The 16,469-nt window shown below is 45.1% G+C and overlaps 2 protein-coding genes across 2 annotated transcripts; both read right to left on the reverse strand.

Annotated features, from left to right (window-relative positions):
• Nucleotides 1–3,364: 3,364 nt before the first annotated feature.
• Nucleotides 3,365–4,021, reverse strand: LOC125534886 (TPD1 protein homolog 1A-like). Its single transcript, XM_048697942.1, has 2 exons — nt 3,844–4,021; nt 3,365–3,744 (listed from the first exon to the last, which is right to left on the reverse strand). Exons 1-2 carry the CDS (start codon nt 4,019–4,021, stop codon nt 3,365–3,367), a joined length of 558 nt encoding a protein of 185 aa, XP_048553899.1.
• An 8,379-nt stretch (nt 4,022–12,400) lies between these two features.
• Nucleotides 12,401–15,868, reverse strand: LOC125534887 (protein PARTING DANCERS homolog). Its single transcript, XM_048697943.1, has 10 exons — nt 15,814–15,868; nt 15,274–15,507; nt 14,589–14,710; nt 14,412–14,500; nt 14,209–14,304; nt 14,036–14,130; nt 13,908–13,948; nt 13,713–13,796; nt 13,096–13,254; nt 12,401–12,623 (listed from the first exon to the last, which is right to left on the reverse strand). Exons 1-9 carry the CDS (start codon nt 15,866–15,868, stop codon nt 13,105–13,107), a joined length of 966 nt encoding a protein of 321 aa, XP_048553900.1. The 3' UTR covers nt 12,401–12,623; nt 13,096–13,104.
• Between the last annotated feature and the right edge of the window lie 601 nt (nt 15,869–16,469).

Genomic DNA, 16,469 nt, shown 5'->3' on the forward strand with positions numbered 1-16,469 from the left:
TTGGCACTCGGCCTGTTCGCCTGGTCCCACATGTCAGGAGCTGACACGTGTCAGCCACCTACTGGGTGGCTTTGCCGAGAGTGGCTCTCTGCAAAGTTGGCACTCGGCCTGTTCGCTTGGTCCCACATGTCAGGAGCTGACACGTGTCAGCCACCTACTGGGTGGCTTTGCCGAGAGTGGCTCTCGGCAAAGTTGACCCTCGGCCTGTTCGCCTGGTCCCACATATCAGAACCGCCGTCACCTTCTACTATCCGTTAGCTACTTTATTTTGCCGAGTGGTACTGTTTGGCTCTCGACAAAGTCTTTGCCGAGTGCCCGTGTTTCTGACTCTCGGCAAACTCCTGTTTGCCGAAGAGGTGTACGCCGGGTGGCTTTTGCCGAGGGTGACACTCGGCAAAGGCTTTGCCGGCGGTTTTCGGCCCTTTGCCGAGTGTCCGTGGCACTCGGCGTAGCCTAGAATTCCAACAGTGTGGATTGGGGGTCGACTTAGTCTTGTGTTAGTAGGGAAACATGAGAAGTATTCGACAATTAGCATGAGTTGAAGATAATCGACCTCTCAAAAGCTCCCCTTCTCTTGTCGACCCAAGCCTTAATTACAAGCACAATACACATCACAGATGCACATCAAAACTTTCTTCAATGAGATAATACATAAGATTGTGAGTGCTATGTAGATGATCTCTTGTAAAGGTGGTATCCTATGAATAACGTCTTCAACACCTCAGAATCGTATTCGTCGCCTAATGCAACATGCACTCAAGCTGAACCCGTTGAAGTGGCAAATTGCGGGTTTGTCGTTCGACATGGGGGAATAGTATGTCGTGTTTATCTCTACTACCTAAAAGAAACGGAGTGTTCCGTTTCCCCTCTTACGTTCCCCGCTCTTCGTCCAGCCCTCTCGTACGACGCTCTCTCCCCTCCAGCGATTTTATTTTCTCCCTCCATCGGTTTTCTCTCCCTGCCGGTTTTATCCTCGTCTGGCCGGACAAACCGTCATATACGTTCGTCTTACCTCTTGTTCACCGCATGGACACCAAGCAGCCTTTCCTTGATTCGTGGCAAAAGAGAGTAGCGTAATTATAGGGTTCTGGGATTAAAAGGGAATCAGATCAATGCGTGCGTGCATGCATCGCTGCTGGGAAGGAAAGGCATTAATTAACGCTCGCTAATTACTGCGTGTATAACGGTATAGGATCTCTCTCGAAAAAAATCTTTTTTTAATCTCAAAGCAATCCTACCAAGTCCAAATCAATAAAATCCCGTTCTCCAGGAAAGCCGACATCTTCGGCCGCGACGGCGCAGCAGGACGGCGATCGTTCAGGAAGACAACAACAGCACGTCGCAGGGCCAAGGAGAATACACGGCGGCCGCCGGAGCCCTCTCTGCCTACAGATTCACCAATTAATCTCTCCACCTGAACCCTCTCTTAATTGATTTCATAGCCCTCGTAAGGAATCGCCATGGAATTACCACACCGCCTGTCCCGTCCTGCAGGCGCAACGAAGCGGAGGAGGATCTCCTGCTAGAGCTTGGCAGCACCGGAGGCGTTGTGTGTGCGTTGCTGGTGGTGCTCCGCGAGGACGAGTGCCGAGAGGAGCTGAGCAGGACGCACAAGTGCGCCGCCAATGTCTTCCGCACCTGCACCCCATGGTACACTCCTATTTTTTTTTGCTGTGTTGTCAATCTCCATGACCAGGGACGTAGTGATCCCTCTGCATGTTGTGCCCCTTCCACTATTTTGATCTAATCTATCCGTGTAGGTCATCGATCTCCCAACGGCTGACGGGCAGGCTGTGCCCAGATCCACTTCTCGTCATTTGGTCAATCACATAATTGTTTTCCTCTACCTGTATTCCACCTTTTGGTTGTAATTCAATTTAGGATCAGCAGTATCTATGCGATTAATTTCAAACTTTGCAGGATCTGTCGACATGTCAGTCACACTCTAATAAGTGTTCATCTTTAATTTCCTACCCTATAGTGGCCGACATAATTTGCTCTATGTGCATGAACATTGATAAATTAATTTGGGTTAGTACGTATAGTGGTTAAAGGATGCTAATCCAGGTTCTTGAAACTTGCATTTTGGTCGACCTGTATTACAACTTGTACTGTAATCAGCATAGAATTATATGGCCGCATTACATTTCTTTCCATTGGAACACACGATTTATGTTGATCATGCAATTGTCTTCTTTATTTTTCTGTTTTGTGCAGTTTGATGGAAGAGCTTTGTACAGAACCGGAGATTAGGAGGAATGGACATACAAGAAACAATTGAGGAAGATTCCCTAGGGAAGCAAAAATTGTTTACTGGTCTGTGTAGGTTCATTTAGGAAATTCGATGATTGTTGTAATATGAATTTTACATCCTTTCCAAGAAAAAGTGTTATTTCTACTTACATCCATTTTGGTGTGATAAATGGTTCTGAAGATGCTTTCTCTTTCTACCATGGAGACACTTTTCACTTTGTGATACCTTGGATATAATCTCTTTCCTGGGAAGAAGTGATGTTTTGATATGTTAAATCTTATTTTCAGGTGCCCCCAACTATCAAGTTGGTATTGAATGGAGAAATGCCACCTTATTTAAGAAGTATGACTATAAAATGTATGCCTATATTTATTTTTTCATCATGACTTTCTCAGTGTAACCTAGACGTCTCATCTTCGAAATTATTGGTGATATCTTTGTATCTGTTGCAACATAACAATCGAATTTTTTGGAACAACTGTAAAAAGTCAAATTTTATGTTCCATGTTCATAACTGGGTTTATCAAATACCATATAATGTATTATTGAGCTTTGTGTTTCCACACACTTGCTAGATGGAAGAATGGATGACATTATGCAACGTGGTTACTGAAGTTGGTGGAAAGAATGTTGTGGTCACTGTTGTGCCTGCCAACGAAACTACATTTAAGTGCCTTCATGAACTAATTAAGTGCCCTCCTGGTGATGCATAAGTTAAGCAATATGGCTGTGAGTAATCACTATTAGATTTCGCTACAATGTGTTTGTGTCATAATTGATTCACTATTTGTTCTAACTTTGATGTTGCATGTATGTGGGTTTGTCCCAAGAGCTTTCACGGAGGTGTATGCTTCGATGCTGCTTGATGTGCATGAGAAATTAGAAGGTAGTATTTGTTCATAAAATTGTTGTTTATCATTAAAATATTTATGCCCCGTTGCAACGCACGGGCAATGTCCTAGTAATAGTAAAAATCATGCAAACACCTTATGTTTTTGTCCGATGATATTGTCCTTCCATACTACTAACTTCTGCATACAATAAGAACTTCTGCATACTACGGTAAGCGTCGAAACTCGAAAGTGCTAGCTAGCTAGGCCGTGCATAGGACTAGTCGGAGGTGTCGGCGGGCGGGTGGACGCAGGTGGCCTTGGCGACGGAGAGCTTGTATTCGAACGAGTTGGCGTACTCGAACGAGATGGTGTCGTCAGCCAAGAGCGGCTTGCCGTCGTTGACGAGGCAGTCGTTGGGCGCCACCCGGCGGAACTTGCTGGGGTCGACGAGGGTGACAGAGCTGAACCAGCCGCAGCGCACGCGGATGCCAGAGATGGCGCAGGCGGCGCGGCCTGCGCCGGAGCACCGGTTGATTATTTCCACCGTGTAGGACGGGATCCCGCTGGGCAGCGTCGTCCCCGGGCCCTGCTCGATGGCGATGTCGTCCGCGCCGGCGCAGCCTAGGCTCACGCGGTGCGGCACGTCGGCGCCCACGCCTGCATGCAGAAAAGAGACAGGGCTGAGCGAGGCATAATTGAAACTCGCGCGAAGAAGAGGGATGCTTTTTCTTTGCATGGAATATCGATGCGAATTACCTGCAGGGCGGAGCACCTTGCGGGGAAGGACGGAGCTTGGCGGAGGAGCCGCCGGTGCGAGCAGCGAAGAATTGAGGGACAAGCTACCTGCGTCGGCGACGGAGGCGGATGCGATGGAGACGGAGCCGGCCGCGGCGAGGAGTGTGACAAGAGCGCACAGCGCCGAGAAAGACGCCATCATCTCTGCCTGACGTTTAAGATGAACAGTCAAAAGAAGTATGAAATCCCCGTCAGAATAATCCGCCTTATATAGGTGGGTCGTCTGCTCAACTTGGAAACTAATCAGCTAGTAAAAAAGGTAGTAATCTTGATTTTTACATGGAAAGAACTGATCGTAGTTAGGCAAGTGCTTGTTAGGCCGATTCCTCTTTAGCTTAAGGCGCCCGTTCCTGGCGCGACATGCTCGATTCCTTCCGAAACATATATCCCAGCACCGGCACCGGTTTTGGGAGGTTCCCTCGGTTTTTCAGGATGGGTTCTTCTGTTTTTCGTGTTTCATCCTTTTTTGTTCGGTTCCGTCAGTTTTCACTTTTTTCCATTTTTCATTTGCCGCTTTTTGAAATTTTAATTTTCATGATTTTTTCCTAAATTTTGTGAACCTTTTTTTTTAATCATGAACAATTTTCAAATTCATGATCTTTTTTCTATTTTGTGAAGTTTTTCACATTTTCAAACTAAAAATCATTACTTTTTTCCAGATGCATGAATATTTTTAAAATTCGTAAACATTTTAAACCGGCGTCGGGTAGTTCCCCATTTGGCCTTCTCCATAACCACACTCCTCAAATCTCAACATCCAAATTCATGCAAATTCACGCACGATGATCATACAATGCAAATTCATCATACTGATAGAAAGATAGTGTAACCCAAATAAGTTTAGTACATGCCAGAATAAAATTCAATAGTTCATGACAAGCGATACATGAATGAACCAATGACTTCACTCCTCGCGGTTATTGATCCTCTTCTTCATGTGGAGCGACCACTTCTTTCCTTTCTCGTCCAAGAGGTTGATGTCCTGCAACATGATCATCGACTCCTCCATCTCTTTCGCAAGCCGCAGCCTCTCTTTCTCGAGCTCAAGACCATGCACTGTCACAATTTGCTCAAGCTCCCATTTGGCAACCTTCTCTTGACTCTCCAATTCGACTTTGTTTTTCTCCAACATCAACCTCTCCCGGTCTAACTCCATCTTCTTCCATTGCACATCAATGAAAATATTGTACCTCACCTCCTTCTTCACCACCTTGGCATAAAAAATGCCCGTCCAAGTGGCGGACATTTTGTTTGCCACCCCGTCACGCGCCACCCTCCCCTTCTCCCACTTGTTCCCCATCACTTATCGGTTTCTCTTCGGCACGGTTGGTTGCAAGTCCGCCCCACCATTTCTTAGTCTCCTTCCTCGTCCACTCCAATTGATTTAGTCGAGCTCGACCCATCGTTTTTCTTCATCTTCTTCGTGTCGTTCTCAATTTCCTTGAGGACGGTCTGCCACTTGGGTTTCCCATTCAATTTCGACCAACAATGTGAAAAATTGAACGAGTTATTCTCCACTTGATGTTACAAAGCCGCTACCAACATAGCATGGGTTTGAACTCCGATGCCGCTTTGGTTCCGGCCTACAACTTGTTTGAGATAACCAACAAATCAGCTGACGACCTATTGGATGGTTGACCATCTATGTTGAAGAGAGCACCGGACACGATTGGGGCATATTGGGTGTGGCTTCACATAGTGTTTTTGCTCGTGGAAAAGTTTCCAAAATAATTCCCAATATTTCTCGTATTTTTGCTCGGTTCCACAAATCGGATCCATACTACTGTCGCACCAACCCAACCCTGCACGCCATTGGCTCGAACCTAGGAGAAAGGAGGTCGCCACCGACGCCATGTGTCGCGTGCAGGAGCATGACCACCGTATCTACACAGCCGTCATCACCATAACCCCCCACTAGCGTTGTGGAGCCCTCCGCACAGCCGCCTCTTGCCACCGTCGACGCACCGCGGCACCCTGCATAGAGTCGCGCCTCCGCTAATAGCAGCCGCCCGCGTGGGAGGCAGAAGGGGGCCCACTGCCGCCCACGCCGCCCGGGCTTCGATCGAGTGGCGCGCTCCGACAGCAACAAGGAGAAGGGAAGTAGGACGAGAGAGCTAGGAGGCGGCTAGGGTCCCCTCATGCCACTCGCAGGAGGGACGAAAATGTCCCTTTTGCTGGAATACATGTATAATGTCTCATGTATCAGTTTTTTTTTCAACGTTAATAGCATTCCGCAAGAAAAGTCATCTATTGATGTTGTCAGCGGAGTCCCTCGTCCATCTATGTATGAATAGCGGTGTTTTTATGAAAACACTAGCACATATGCCCGTGCGTTGCAACGGGAGATACAGTTATCATGTTCATCAGAACATTCACCAGTGCGAGATACTAGCCTCTGGACAATGCCACCCAGCGATGGTACAAAAGTGCATTGATGCGGGAGTCGGCTAGTTGACGCGGTAGTTGATGAATATGTGATGCTATGTTGTTTGCATGCAGCCATGCACACACCTTGTACACGTTCACACCCGCCTATCTAATGCTATCGCCTTGGACACGGCTCCTGGACGATTTCATATGTCTATGTTATCAATGAGAACTTTCATTGAAAAATAAAAAGGGTCACAATAATTAGTGCATCTGTCTGTATTTGGACATCTCGCGGGAGGTACACGATAGCATCAATATTGACGGCACACCGAGATATTGTGATTGCTTCCACTGAACCTTGTACATGAGTGTAGAATAGTTTATTCTATACCCCCAGTAACGCTATGTACAAAATCTAGTAAAACATCGTATAAAATATAGTAATTCTGAAATATATTTTTTACTATCCAAGTTTTTAATTTCCTACGTCGTTAAAAAAATTACTATATTTTGTATGCTACATTACTATATTTTGTATAGAGCATTACTAGGGGTGTAGAATAAGCTATTCTACACTCATGCTTAGTTTAGCGTTACTATTTTGACATCCTGGGTGAGGAATAGTTATTCTTCACCCTCTCTCTATTTTGACATCAATGCACCGTATTTTTACGTTTCGTAAATTTTATCTTATTTCATACATAAAAAGAGAACGTAAGAAAATATGTACTCACCGTAAAAAATATTTTATGTTACGTAAAATTAAGAATGTAAAGACATAGTGTAAAACATACATAAAATGTGATTTTTCTCGTCTTATAACCTATTTTTTTAATTTTTTATACCAAATTTTACATATTGAATCAATATGCACGTAACTATTTATATTCTAAACGTAATTTATTTAGGAAGAGATCGTAAAATTATCTCGGGTGAGGAATAACTTATTCTGCACCCTGGATGATGAATAGTAACACTATATATATATATATATATATATATAGACACACACACACATCAATGAATCCGATATGGGTGGTGTCTGATCACATCGCACGCACATGAGATGTCCACGACGGTGCAAGTCATGGAGGCAAGGACATATCGGAAATGGATGATGGGGATCCGACATGTGCCCCATGAACTCTTGGGCATCGAGTTGGTTTTCTCCCTTGCATGGAATTACTTTTCTCCTAAAAAAAGTAATAGATTTTTCTTCTGATTTGTAGGCTTATTTTGTATGTAAGAGCAAGAATAATTTGGATGTCAAACGCTTTGATCGTCAAAAGTCAAAACACATCGAGAATAGGGCCGTGCAGCTCGACGAAGAAAAGTCAAGTAGTGTACTACGGAACGGCAAAACAAATTCAGTAGGCTTGTGGAGCGAACAACTTTTTTTAAGAAAACTCTCTTCCACAATAAGACCGCGGTGGTTATTTCTCTTCTTAGTGATTCCTATGAATCGCCTACGTGTAGGAAATAGTGGGCTGGCCCAATACTGTACATTTCTTTCCCATTGCCTGCAGCCTGGCTTTTCTTCAGTTTTTTGGCTTTCATTTTCCATTTTCAGTGTTTTTTCCTTTTTTTATGTATGATTTCCTTCATTTTTTTTCCTTTCAGATTTTCATAATTTTTTCATTTTTATTTTTTCAACACTTGTCTACTTTTTTCACGCATAATGTACATTTTGTTTATACATAACGGACATTTTTATTACATATGTTCAGCATTTCTGAAATACATGGTTAACATTATTTTAATATAGGTTTTACTCTCTATGTTTTTTCTTACACATTTTAAATTTGTTTGTATATATCAGGAACATTTCTTTATACACGTTTAATATTTTTCGAATAGATAATTACATTCTTTAAATAAATGTTTGATGTCTACGTTTTTTCAACACATGTCTACATTTTGTTATACACATTGTACATACTTTTATACATGTTTAACATTTTTATAATATATGATTAACATCTTTTCAGATATACATTTTGATTTCTAGTTTTTTCTACATATTGTACAGCTTTTGTGTACATATGAAATATTTGATTATACGGGTTAATTTTTGTAAATATACATGGTTAAAATTTCATGAATAAAAGTTGGGAAACAAGTATATCTCTTGTAGAAACCTAATAAAAGAAAAGATAATCATATGCATAAAAAATGTGCGTAAGTATATTGTACAAAGAACCAACCATACGTAGCACAGACGGGAACTTCTATATTCGGAAGGCGCGGACATTAAGGGCATATTTGGGACTGCTCCGCTTCACCAAAGTCAGTTTCACTCCATCAAATCCACTTTGAAGCAGTTTCATACAGAAGTTGTAGCACTACTAAAGAGAATCTTTGGCTTACATCTATCTCCAGCTTCAGGAATGAGAATTTTGGTGAAAATATCTATTTGATTTGATTAGGGGGGAGAAACAAAGGGGTATCCAGTTACTGGTGGCAGTGGTGGGTAATTTTCCACCAAGTCTAGCTTCTAAAGTTTTTTGGAGTAGCCCCTAAAGAACTTCATAAAAATTGTGAGATATGCCCTAGATTCTAGTTTTTTTTTGTGGAACGTCATATCATGAAGCTACCCCATTTGGCTTTTGTTTTCTAAAGCGGAGCTGAATTTTAAGAAGCGGAGCAGTCCCAAACAGGATCTGTCAAAATAGGTCTCCTTGATACGGCTAGGATCAAGGTCTCATGGGTAAAAGTGAGAGCGTCTGAAAAATTCTCATATAACAAAGAGTTTAGGACCCAAGACTATGTGCACTGTTTGACGCCGCCGCCGCCTCCTAAAAAAGACCTAGCCGCTCCACCACTCCGTCTCCACCATAGATTGGTTCCCCCTCCTCCGGTCGTCCTTGCCGATGTCGGGAGGGGTGGGGAACCCGATCTATGAGTGGAGTCTTAATAATAGCAGTGTTTTTATTAGATTGGTTTAGGGTTTTGGTAGTCGTCTTCTTCTTTAGAGATGACATCGTCTACAATAAATAATCTTCGTCCCTTCGTTCGACGACGAGATCTGCTTCCCGGCGTCAATGGTGGTGTTGGAAGATTAAATTTATCTAGATATGGTCCTTCAGATCTTGCTTTGGCAGATTAGTTTCGGATTTATTTTTTCTCATGGTCGTCGCGAGGAGGATTGTCCTTGCAATATCGGTCCTGGCTGCTACATCCTCGACAATGGTGATTCGTACTCTCGACTTCCAGCAATGTCGACCCGGCTGTTCAGTTTTTTGTCCCTGGGATACCGGTGTTGGTACTCTTGTCGATGTTGGTTGATTACTTTAATGACGACGTGTGTGCATCGCAGCCTTGCCATTGCGGCTCAAATTAAAACAATAAAAAAAACCTCGTTGGTATTTACAGGTATGTGGTTTGATACTTTTGTTATGTTTCTACGGCTGACTTTAGAAAAGTACAAGACGGTGTCATGTTAGAAGAAAGAGTTTTAAGATCTTGAAGATTTGCTCGTTGTAATCAGCTCATGTATCTCACCACGTACCATTTGCTACTATAAATATATCATGGTATTGATTGGAGAGAGAGAGAGAGAGTTTAGGACCCAGCAGCCAGGTTTACAAACGAAGACTTCAATGTTTGGTTTGGGCGTGGTGGTGTCCGGGACAGCGAAAGCGGATCCGGTCTGGTTCGGTTCTGGTCAAGGCAAAAGTATTTATCTTGCTATTAGTCATTATTATTAACTCAAATTCCCAATCATGATTCAGGATTAATCTTCCTGGCTCTGCTCCAACTTATACGTGAAGCCAGCTGCATCCATCGAGTGGTTCCTATTTCTGCATCTAGTGCGGTCGTGCGGACGACACGACACGAGCCCTTGCTACTTACTCAATCCAAATTTTAGCCAACTAATTCATGTTTAGTCAAAAAAAAAAGCATTACTTGATGAACAAATTGCTTCCATGCTCATGAGCAAATTGAGTAAGTCAGTGTGCCATCTTTGCAGATTAGGCCGGGCTGCCGTTCAAGTATTCCAGCACAAGAGTCCGGCAAATCAGTCCAAACAATCGCCGTGTTAAGAGCATCTTCAACAGGCGCCCAACGCGCCGCGCGCAAAAAAATAGTTTGCCGCGCGCCCATCGCCTGGTTTGGCGCGGCGCGCAGCGCTGGCTCCAGCAGCCGCGCAAAAATGCAGCGCGCGCGTCGCTCCAACAGCGCGCAAAAATGCACCGCGCGCAACTCTCACACAAACAACATATGCATTTCAGAACAGAAGCAAAAAGATCAAACACAAACAAAAATAAATCAAAATAAATAGTTCAATTTCATTATTACAACTCAAAAAACAGTTTATCGTTCTATACAACAAATAGTGCAATAAACACAACAAATAGTTCAACAATATAATATCAAACGCACAAATCATGATGCTCTTTATCGTCCATTCCATGCCCACCACTCCTCAATGAGATCCTTCTGAAGATCATTATGCGCTGCGGGACGTCGAATGGCATGATAGGAGGCAACAAAACGGGTCACCCTTTCAGCCCTCCGTCGCACTCGCACCGGATGTCCCAAAAGCTCATACTGAGAGTAGTCTACATCTTGGCCACGCTCATTCTCGATGATCATGTTATACATGATCACACAAGCGTGCATGATGTACCAAAGCATTTTCTGATCCCAAAATCTAGTCGGTCCTCTCACAATAGCAAATTGGGCTTGCAAAATCCCAAAAGCTCTCTCCACATCTTTTCTAGCCGCCGCCTGAGCATTGTGGAAATCAAGTTCTTTCTTACCTTCTGGCTTTTTCAACGGCTTGACAAAGGTTTACCACTTTGGATAGATGCCATCCGCTAGATAATAGCCATAGTTGTATGTACGGCCATTTGCTACAAACTGCACCGGTGGCAACTCCCCATTTGCAATCTTACTCATCAGTGGTGACCGGTTGAAAAGATTGATGTCATTCAAAGATCCAGGCATTCCAAAGAATGCATGCCAAATCCAAGTCTCTTGATCGGCCACCGCTTCAAGGATTATAGTGGAACCCTTTTTTTGACCATGGAATTGCCCATGCCATGCCTTTGGACAATTCTTCCAACTCCAATGCATGCAATCTATTGAGCCAAGCATGTCAGGAAAGCCGCGAGCTTTATTCATCGCCAAAAGCCTTGCGACGTCTTCAGCGGTGGGAGATCTCAAATACTCCTCGTCAAACACTTGCACAATTCCGACTGCGAAGCGCTTGACACACATGATAGCTTGGCTCTCACCCATAGCCAAGTGATCATCAACTAGATCAGCCGGTATACCGTATGCCAACATACGCAACGCGGCTGTCACCTTCTGAAAGGTGCTATGCCCGAGCTCTCCGGCGGCATTCTTCCTTTGCTGAAAAAAGCGGACATGGCTCGCTAGTTTCTCTGCAATACGCCTGAACAACTCGGTGCTCATCCTAAACCGGCGACGAAAATACGACTCGGGGTATGTAGGATTCTCTGCAAAATAATGCCTGATCAATCTGTTGGGGTTTCGATCCTATCCCTCCAAATTTTTTGCCGACCCATAACCGAACCATCGTGTTTCGGTTTTTTATTAATATGCATAGCTAGGATCATTGCAAGATCCTCCTCCTCTTCCATATCAAATTCTTCTTCGGAAGAATCATACGACGAACTCATCTACAATGTTGAATACTATGCTATAAATAAAAAATTACAATCAACATGCACGAAATTCATGGCTTTTGAGCAATACATACCTTCTAGGCGTTTTGTCGAACACCTAGCGGGCGCCGAGCGGCAGCGAGCGCACGGGCGCTGTTCGTCGGCGGACCAGCACGCGCGCGGAGCGGCGGGCCTAGAGGGGGGCCGGAGAAAGCGCGCGCGGGGCGGGGATAGACCGGGGAAGCGCCGGAACGGTCTCCGAGTGGCGCGGTCGGCGGCGGCGGCGCGGCTGGAGGGAGGGTGGGAGGTGCGAGCGAGCGCGCGAGAGTCCAGCGCGCGGGAGCGGGCGCAGCAAATAAGCGGCGCGCGATTGCGTTTCGGCCCGCGCGCTGGACTACGTATGCCGCGCGCGCGGTTTTCGCGCGCCCGCTGGAGCAGCTCTTCCGGTTGCGCGCGCGCTAAAAGGGGGGATTTTGCGGCGCGGCGCTAGTTTGGCGCGCCTGTTGGAAATGCTCTAAGCCAACCAGCTGATTTTTTGCAGTAAAAAATCCGAAGCAAATGCAGTATGGCATCGTTACTGCACTACATCATCACAACACATATTCTGTGGGCAATCTACAGCAACATAGCATCGTTAAACGCTACCAGGGCAATCAGTAGCCGACGAGGACCAATGGCTTCGGCAGTCGGTGGAGTTCGTCCCAGTGCAGATTCAGTAGCTAATCGACCTTAATTTGCCTGCCAAACAATAAAATCGGTATCATGTGAATGCATCAGGCTCTAGCATACAAAGTTTGAATATATGGTTTTCATCATGGCAGGTATCTTGCTTCCAGAATATGTAGCTTAACTTAACTACTGTACTTCTGAACCCAACGATTTAGATGCAACATATATGCTTTTGTTTCATCTGACAAGCTATTGGAAACCCAGTTAAACATAACGAATCATGTAAATCACCATAGACTGAGCGTGCGCAATAGCTCGGCAAAAGAAGTGCATCATGAGTAAGACCAGAGGAATTTAGAGAAGAAAGCTAATAACAGGAGAACACAAAGGTAATCGTGCACAAGGAATTGCACAACGCCGCATACTCATCATGAGTTAGAAGAATGGAAGAAAAAGTAGGCATGCAGTTCTCTGACGCGGTAGCCATACATCAAAAGTAAAGAAAGCGAACTACATATCCTAAGTCGGGGGAACAGAATACCTGCAAAAATTAGTTGATTTTAGGGCTTAAGTAGAACTGCGGATCCCTGAAGAACCTGACAATTGTCTCTGCCTTATCCCTGGAGAGGTCAGTGTTTTCCAGGATAGAACTCTCGGATGCTTTTGCAATTGCTTCAATGGAGCCAATAGCTTGGGCAAGCTATGAAATCAAGAGCATGACTATCAGCATGGCATGATACTGATATGACTACTGTAGGGACAGAAAACACAATAGATTTTGACTGCAATTAGCATGGCATGCCAAATTGTACAGAGCAAATATCAGAGAATGGAGGACTTCTCAAGTTAGATAATCAGGCAAGTGCTTAGTTCTCATTCTTGAATAGTTGCATAGAATCAAGATTTTCATGAGAGGAGGAACAATAATTACGTTTGAACCTTTGAGCACTTGTCTACAGTGAACTGTCATCAACCATGCTTTAGAAAAATGATTGCCAACGGCAAGGTAAATGATTGTACTTATTGTGTCTACCATTTGAGTTGTTTTTCTCACTAGAGCCAAAACTTGCAAATAATTCAAAACTGAAATTGACTAGTCAGTAGCCAAGAGATCATCCAGTTACATATTAAGATAAAAGATAGTAGTTCAGTACACACCATATTGGCATCGTGATCATCAATACCAGGAATAGAGGTGAGCACTCGTACATAGGCATCCATGCACTGAACTGCTTGCTCCCGCTACAGACACAGGCAAGAAATCACTTAGCTTAATTTTAGAGCTACAGCATTTGCAAAAAAAAAAGGAGCTACATATAGTGCAGCGATAGATCTGGAAGCATGTGAAAGTACCTCATTCCTCATTGTTGAGCTAATGTCCTGCTGCTTGCATACTGAACAAAAAAAAAGTGTTGATCTGTGTCAGATGCTTGCAGCCTAGGACTTGATCATGAGTCAAATTAAGTTAGATATTTACCTACCTCCACGGGCATGAGCAATCTTGAGCATCATCTCAAATCCCATCTCTGGATCGTTAACAGGCACAAATGTAGGGGAACCAAGCTCCATGCCATACCTTGGTTAAGCCACACATGAGTAACAATGATCCAACTAACATACCCCAGCACTAGCAAAATATATATTAGTTGCTTACTTGAAATAAGACTGATTAAACGATTCGATTTGCTCCACCGTAGGAACGGCAACAACGACATAGAGATTTTTGAACTGCCTCTTCAGTGCATTCACCCTGCAACAATAACCATTCCAACAGTGGAGCCACCATTACGACCGTTACAGCGAACAAACACCATAGCAGCATGCTGCTGTAAAACATAGCAGGGAAGAGTGTCGCACCTGCTAAAAACAGCAGCTGCATTCCCACAATCCCAGCTCGTCTCAAAGATGAAAGCAACTGATAGCCCCCCATTGTTGAAGATGAAGTCCTGTAATACACCTCCTCCATCAGTTTTTGCAAAGACAGCACAGAATCATTCGCGACTTGTGACTTGCAGGGCAGGAAGAGACGCTTACAGGAGATATCGACAGGAAGTTTAGGCGATACAAGTTGGCGGCCAGGAACGCGCCAATGAAGTTGATAAGGTGGTGTTCCTGCTTGTCTCTCCACGCGGTGCTCATCATGCATATTCCACGGCCTGCGGCACGACACCCAGCGGATCCATTAAGATCTAATTCAGCATATGGATATGTCCAGAAAAAATCAGCAGATGGTTAACTGTGAGGTTGTTTGTACCACGATCAAAAAATGCTGGTAGTAAGTTATTTAACTCCTTACTGGTCCGTGTTCAGAACCTTCATTCAGCGAAGCAATTTCTGAATTTTCTGAACCTAACCTTGGAACCACACAGCAAAACAATTTCTGAATTTTCTGAACCTAACCTTCCATAAGTAACGGAACGAAAGGGGCGATTCCTCCTGGCATGGCTACGCTACTGAATACATGCGCCTGGTTGCGTGAGGATTCTCCACTCAAAATTGGTCATGAATTCCCATCAGCACATCACATACGCAAGCAGGCAAACCTTTCGGCCAAGTCGAGCAACTGACGGCCGCCACGGCATGCCTGGGCTTAGTCGGCAGAGCGCGCTGCAGCGAATCGCGTGACGACGTGCTGTCCCGTGCCGGAACCCTAGCTAGCTAGCGAGGGCGGCGCGTGCGTGAGTGAGCTGGTGAATTGGCGGGTGGATCGGCGCCGCACCTGGGGTTGGGGCTGGGGCTGGGGCGGGAGCGGGCTGGGGCTGCGGCGGCCGGGCGGAGGTCCGGCTGGCGCAGCGCTCCATCTGGAGAAGAGAGGAGAGGAAGCCGGAGCGGAGTAAGACGACGAGGCCGCGGCGGTGCGGTGGCGCGAGGCTTCGTCTCGTCGCCGTCGCCGCGCGTGCGCTCGAGGTGGCGGTGGAGGTGGGCCTGGACAGCTCGGTGGGCTGTGAACGGCCTTCTCTTTTTTTTCGCAATGTTACAAGAGTAAAACATATATCCCTAAAAAAAGTGTAAAATATACCACAAGTCCTAAAACTATTTGAGAGGTGTCAAAATAATTCTAATACTATAAAAATGCATGTTTGGGTCCTAAAAGTTTGCCAAGTGTGTCATCAGTAGTCCTATTCGCGCTGCATCAACTTTCACTTGCACAGGTGTCACGTCGACTACTACCATGTGGGAACTTTTCACAAAAAAACCTCAAAAAGGTCATCTCTTCTAATTGTGTGGCCCTCCTCCTTGCACACATCCTCTCCCTTACCTTCTTCGCCACCTTTGACGACGGCAATCCACCTCAGGAATATGGTTGTGTGCATCACTCGATGCAGAGGTCGAGAGTTACCATCCTTTTAGAAAAGAAGTAGTCCATCTTGACACTCGATCGTCGTGAGTGTGGTGAGCTTCTTCGCTACACCGCTATAACACATCTACCTTCGATGCTCAAGAAGGATCGTTGGTTCTAGGAAGGAAGTTGGGATGAAGTCGTCCAGACTTTCGTGGCGGGTGAAAGGAGGAGGACTGAGATTGGAGCATGCTTGCTTGCTGCCGCCGCCACGCCCTCTCGAGTGCGCTGTCGTCGTCACGCCCTTTGAGGAAAGGCAGTTGTCGCCGTGTGGGGAGAGGGTCCGGGCCCGTCACGTGGGAAACCAAGACCAGCTGCGACACGGATGGGATGTCGGTGACTGGATCATGTGAGAATTAGGGACATGGGATGGATGGCTTGGTCAGATTGATGGGTACTTCCTCTGGTTTTAAATAAATGACTCAATTTTATACTAACTTTAATACAGTAAATGGCATCCGTGTAGGTTTTGTATAAGGAGAAGGGCCACAAATTTGAAGAAAGAAATTTAGGAGGTGTGCAAAAAGTCACACATGCCAGTGGCCAACTTGCTAGCCGTGCAAGTCCAAGTTGAG

Source organism: Triticum urartu, chromosome 2, assembly GCF_003073215.2.
Source record: "Triticum urartu cultivar G1812 chromosome 2, Tu2.1, whole genome shotgun sequence".
Classification (NCBI taxonomy): domain Eukaryota; kingdom Viridiplantae; phylum Streptophyta; class Magnoliopsida; order Poales; family Poaceae; genus Triticum; species Triticum urartu.

Bases quoted from the DNA above. Each gene is read 5' to 3' on its own strand.
- LOC125534886 (XM_048697942.1), bottom strand. From the start codon at position 4,021: ATGGCGTCTTTCTCGGCGCTGTGCGCTCTTGTCACACTCCTCGCCGCG. The intron at 3,745-3,843 runs GTAATTCGCATC...TTCTGCATGCAG, and splicing joins CAAGGTGCTCCGCCCTGCAG to GCGTGGGCGCCGACGTGCCG.
- LOC125534887 (XM_048697943.1), bottom strand. From the start codon at position 15,868: ATGCACACAACCATATTCCTGAGGTGGATTGCCGTCGTCAAAGGTGGC. The intron at 15,508-15,813 runs GTAAGGGAGAGG...AAAAAAGAGAAG, and splicing joins CGTCAAAGGTGGCGAAGAAG to GCCGTTCACAGCCCACCGAG. The intron at 14,131-14,208 runs GTAAGCAACTAA...GGCTTAACCAAG, and splicing joins TTTAATCAGTCTTATTTCAA to GTATGGCATGGAGCTTGGTT.